The sequence below is a fragment of the Bubalus bubalis genome, chromosome X (assembly GCF_019923935.1).
Source record: "Bubalus bubalis isolate 160015118507 breed Murrah chromosome X, NDDB_SH_1, whole genome shotgun sequence".
Classification (NCBI taxonomy): Eukaryota; Metazoa; Chordata; class Mammalia; order Artiodactyla; family Bovidae; genus Bubalus; species Bubalus bubalis.
Window position 1 is genome coordinate 126,505,700 of NC_059181.1, and position 6,000 is coordinate 126,511,699.

General features: G+C 37.2%; 1 protein-coding gene across 1 annotated transcript in view; it reads left to right on the forward strand.

Annotated features, from left to right (window-relative positions):
- Positions 1 to 4,942, forward strand: part of DOCK11 (dedicator of cytokinesis 11) — a 509,230-nt gene extending 504,288 nt beyond the window's left edge. Inside the window, 1 exon segment of the mRNA XM_045164356.1 lies at positions 3,644 to 4,942. Coding sequence (XP_045020291.1) covers positions 3,644 to 3,766 — 123 coding nt within the window. The 3' untranslated portion in view covers positions 3,767 to 4,942.
- Positions 4,943 to 6,000: the final 1,058 nt, after the last annotated feature.

The window sequence follows — 6,000 nt, forward strand, 5'->3', positions numbered from 1 at the left end:
TACTGCTGAATTATCCTGGTAAATGTCATTCCTATATTAGGCTCCTGAAATCTGTCCATAGGAAAAAACAGCAAAACTCCTCCTTTACAAAAATATAAAACAATTATAGCATTTTAAGCCAATATATTTTACAGTTATAGAATTTGCATGCAACTGTATGACCTAGCCTTGAACTCTAAATTATTCAAATTGACAGCAAATTATTCAATTTACTGCTGCTGTGATGATCAAGTTATTTGGAGGATTCTATACGGTTCTTTTTTCCTTGTGAAAAAACAAAATTCAACTGTGGTTGTTCAGTTGCTCAGTCATGTCCAACTCTTTGCAACCCTATGGACTGCAACACACCAGGCTTCTCTGTCATTCACCACCTCCTGGAGTTTGCTCAAACACATGCCCACTTATTCAGTGATGCTATCCAACCATTTCATCCTCTGTCATCCCCTTCTCTTGCCTTCAGTCTTTCCCAGCATCAGGGCTTTTTCCAATGAGTCAGTTCTTTGCATCAGATGGCCAAAGTATTGGAGTTTCAGCTTCAGAATCAGCCCTTCCAATGAATATTCAGTACTGATTTCCTTTAGGATGGACTGGTTGGATCTCCTTGCAGTCCGAGGGACTCTCAAGAGTCTTCTCCAACACCACAGTTTCAAAGTGTCCATTCTTGGGCACTTAGCCTTCTTTATGGTCCAACTCTGGAAAAACCATAGCTTTGACTATAGGGACCTTTGTCAGCAAAGTAATGTCTCTGCTTTTTATTCAGAGTCAGGTGAGTCAGTTTTAAAGATTTTGGCTTTATTCAGTGATTCACGAGTCCAGCAGGATCCCATGTAGCAGACTGAAAGGAGCTCTGAAGAGCCATAGAAAATGGAAGCCTTTTACAGGTAGAAGGAGTCAGGTCAAGGAAGTTACTCTTAAAGAGACCTGATTGTTTCAGGCAAGCTCACCTTCCTCTGGAGCACAGCAAGGGTCTGTCAGTTGGATTACCTCACTAGTGCTGACCAGGACATTCCAAACTTGACAGCAATATATGTACTTTTTGACTAGTTAAGATTCAGTTCAGTTCAGTTCAGTCGCTCAGTCGTGTCCGACTCTTTGTGACCCCATGAATCGCAGCACTCCAGGCCTCCCTGTCCATCACCAACTCCCGGAGTTCACTCAGACTCAAGTCCATTGAGTCAGTGATGCCATCCAGCCATCTCATCCTCTGTCGTCCCCTTCTCCTCCTGCCCCCAATCCCTCCCAGCATCAGTGTCTTTTCCACTGAGTCAACTCTTCACACGAGGTGGCCAAAGTACTGGAGTTTCAGCTTCAGCATTATTCCTTCCAAAGAAATCCCAGGGCTGATCTCCTTCAGAATAGACTGGTTGGATCTCCTTGCTGTCCAAGGGACTCTCAAGAGTCTTCACCAACACCACAGTTCAAAAGCATCAATTTTTCGGCACTCAGCTTTCTTCACAGTCCAACTCTCACAGCCATACATGACCACTGGAAAAACCATAGCCTTGACTAGACGGACCTTTGTTGGCAAAGTAATGTCTCTGCTTTTGAATATGCTATCTAGGTTGGTCATAACTTTCCTTCCAAGGAGTAAGTGTCTTTTAATTTCCTGGCTGCAGTCACCATCTGCAGTGATTTTGGAGCCCAGAAAAATGAAGTCTGACACTGTTTCCACTGTTTCCCCATCTATTTCCCATGAAGTGATGGGACCAGATGCCATGATCTTCATTTTCTGAATGTTGAGCTTTAAGCCAACTTTTTCACTCTCCTCTTTCACCTTCATCAAGAGGCTTTTGAGTTCCTCTTCACTTTCTGCCATAAGGGTGGTGTCATCTGCATATCTGAGGTTATTGATATTTCTCCTGGCAATCTTGATTCCAGTTTGTGCTTCTTCCAGCCCAGCGTTTCTCATGATGCCTGGAAAAGCCTAAAACTACAAGTAGGCCATATATTATAACTCAGGTGATGTGGGTTTAGCACAAGTGACTCCAGTTTGAGCCTCTTATCTCTCTCTCTCTCTTTTAAAAATATATTTGGCTGCACCATGTCTTAGCTGTGGCATGTGGGATCCAGGTCCCCGAGCAGGGGCTGTTCCTACTACCCCCTGAGCATAGAGTCCCATCCTCTGGACCACCAGGGAAGTTCCTTGGCTGTTTTTTAACACCCAGAAACTTGGGTTTTATGAATCTCCTGTCATATTTCCCACCTGTCTTTCTCACTTAATTTCTATAATCCATGACTATTATATTTAGTTCTAGAGACCACATTTTAGACCCTTGATATTATATATTATACATTATATGTTATGTATTCTTCTATCTTATATATTATATATATATTTATAGCTAACCAAGAAAATCTTGCTTTATATTGGTTTATATTTATGAAAGCTATCTGGTCATGATGTATCATATTTAGGTGTACCTTAGTTTAGGCAAATATTGAGTTTTTAGTGAAGTTTTATAAATCAATATTTCCAATTACAGTCCCATATAAAATAACTATTTTAGTCACAAAATTTGAGATTTATTATTTCCAAAAGGTAAATATAATAATATAAAATAGGATAAAATATAGCTGTGCATTGAAATGTCAATTATCTGTTTAGCTCCATAAATGATGACTTGACAAAAAGATATGGGCTGGATATTCCTCGGCCCTTTTCAGTGTTATCTGTTACACTATATCAAAATATGAAGTCCTTTTATAACTTCTTCAAGTTTTTATAAGAGGAAAATCTTCTATTATAGACTTTATAATAAAGACGTGATTTGTAGCAACACAAATGAGATGACCCATTACTGCCACCAGAAGCCATTTTCAGGCTTCCTACTGAAGTTTCAAAGCTAACTTGAGAACCTAGTCTTGAAAGCTTGAAAGCTAAGTTGGGATTGTTCAGTAAATAGGTTGGTATGTTATTCCTTCATCTAATCCATGCATGAGATATCTGTTGCCTTTGATCACACAAAATGGATAATTTTTAAAATGTCTATACTATTATGAATATATATATGTTTCTATGCTTATAGGTTATAAAATTATTAATATATTTGTGAAGTTCTTCATTAAAAATCTTTTTTGCACCAATGAGTTTACATAATTATGGTGTATATTTGGAAATATTGACTTATTTTCTTCTCTTCACTTAAAATTATTTCCCAAGTCTCCAGGAAAGGGGCATGGGTATCTGCATATTGAATAGCCCCCAAGTGAACTTGAGAACCACTCTTAGAAGATGATACAGTGTTTCAGGTTTAAAAATAAAATTAAATTAAATTAAAAAAAAAGAAGATCTATAAACTCATATCAAAAAGTTCACTGTTGAGGCTCTTTTCTGACCATGTATTAAAAAAATTTTTTAAACATTTTATTACCTCTCACTTTCTGTTACATTTTGCATTTTACAACCTTTTGTTTTTCTTAATGAGTAACCGGATCTTTTCTGCTTTTTTGATATGCTGCCTTTGTAATACAGCTTTGAGGACTTGAGTCGGTAATGTTTTTCTTTGCTCTTTCTGCTTTACATCATTTTAAATAGCTAAATGTCAGTGATAAATTGGAATATGCCTGTGATTTCATATACACATACCTTTTTTGGCCATGGCTATTTTGCTTAGTGATAAACATGCCATTTCTTTCGTTTTAGATTATACAAGAAGACCCAATGCATTCTCCCTGGATGAGCAACACATTACATGTATTTTGTGCGATTAGTGGTACATCGAGTGACCGAAGTTATGGTTCCCCAAGATACACTGCTGAAATATGAGGACATGCAGATGTCAAGTGACAACAAGACTGAACTTTCTCAGGAATATTCGGAGCTGTGCAAATGTTAAAAATTTAAAGATTTGTTATACACAGAGTGTTTCCTCCTGACATACAGGGTGCTTACATATTTGTAAATATTTAAGAAACTTGAAAGTGCCTGGAAAATTGCACCACTGTGCTTAGTTTGTACTTTTTTAGGTAAATCAATATACTGAGAAGTAGCGCTCGAAACCTTAATTTGATTTGCTTACTTGTTACTTAAAATATTAATGGCACTGTGTAAAATGGTATAATGGCACTCAAAAGGTAAAACTTCTTTGTAATTAGAAGTGAAGGAAATAATACTTTGAACTTAGCGTTTTTCTTGACAGGAAGCTAAATTCATTATTATACTAGTCCTTGGAGAAAAAAACTGATAAATTTTTCACGAAACATGGATACTTCCAACTGAGGAGATAATTTGAAACCTTGCCTACCAATGGTCTAGACTGAGCTAAAGGAAACAAAAGCATTATGTAAACAAAGAAATTTTCACAAAGAAAGGATATATATAGAAATACCAGGCTTACCAGTCCTTCAAGCTTTGATCCAATGATGCTAGGTATTCCAGTCAGTGGTCTCTCTAACATAGAAGGCGAGGGATTCCTTTGTGGCCTGTGTTTGCCTAGCAAGCAGCCTTTGTTGCCAAAGCTTCATCAGCTGAGGCTGTCCATAAAGCTAAACAAACATCTCTGAGATTTGCAGTTACTTCCAAGTTTTAGCAGCAGAATCTGAGGGTAGGGATTTTGTAATGATGACTTTCTTCAGTTTACAAGGTTAATAAGGATTTTGATAGAACTTGATGATCACAGCATTTCTTGGGTCAGTATCCATAACCACCACGTATTTAGCAGCTGCTGGCTAAGGATTGCATCTCTAACTATGAAGAAACCTCAGATTAACTAAATAATTCAGGAGAAACCAAGATGTGAAGGACATTTTTACCTTGAACTATCCATAAAATTTTGGCTGCCTTTCATGTAAACATTAAGTCCTAGATTTATTTTTCATATGTAGTTTATCCTATTTTATAGACAAAAAAGGAAAAAACAGACACTGAAATATAAGTGGATTGCATGGAGCTTTGGCTTTTTAAATACGCTGTAATTAAATAAATCTTAGAGCTTATTATGCACCTGGCTTGGCCATTTTTCTTTACATTTCATTTTTAAGCTTTCAGGGGAACATTAAATTACTTATGAAAGGTTAATTTTGTATTTTAATAAGGAATTCAGAAATTCCAGAAGCAGTCTGTAATTCCTTAATATCTTGGAGTAATGTGAAGAGCTAGTTTCACCTTTAAAACTATTCTATTTGGCACATATGTGTAAAAAATCATCACCCAGAGAGAGTGCTGCCCTTTGAGAATGAGGCATCTTAGGGAAACTTGAGTAATCTTTTGTCAATGACCAGTCCCTATCTTATCCCCCAGCATGGCATTGTGCCCCGTGGATCATTTTAAAAAGTATAACAAATGACCCCTGCCCTCAAGGAAGTTGCAGTCTAGTTGAGGAGGCAAGATAGACACAAAAATAAATGATACAAGAATTAACAGTATAAGACAAGATAAGTTGTCTATGAGAACTGCCAAATGAATGACGCTGTCCATAACTCATATCATATTCAAGGGATGAGAAGCTACTGTGAGTTTTAATGTTCAGGGATGACTTCATGGAGAAAGGAAAGCCTTGAACAGGCTTTCAAAGGTGAGAAGCTATTCTAGGCAGGAGGACTGTCACAAGCAAAGGTGCAGAAATAATCTGTAAAAGTTCAGGGGATGGTGAAGAGGCCAGTTTTGTTCAAGGGAGTAATGGATTCTGAATCTAGAAAGAAAATTCACACCTGGATTTTGGAAGGCCTTTAATACCAGGATAATAGCATTTGGACTTTACTCAAGAAACGGAAACCAGTCAAGGTTTTTGAATGGAGATATTACTTGACTAAACATTACTTTTATGAATGTAATCTTTTATATTGCTGCCATAAGCTTTTGAGTCCAAGAGAGATGGACATGTGGAAGCCAGTTAGATAGTTATTGTAGTAATCTAATTATGAGTCCATAAGCCCATAGATGTGAACAAGAATGGAGAAGAAAGGACAAGTGCAAGAGATACTATGTGCAAAGATTGAACATGATTCATTGATGGCCAAGGAGACAAAAGGAAAAGGTAAAGATAATTTTGTGTCCTGTGG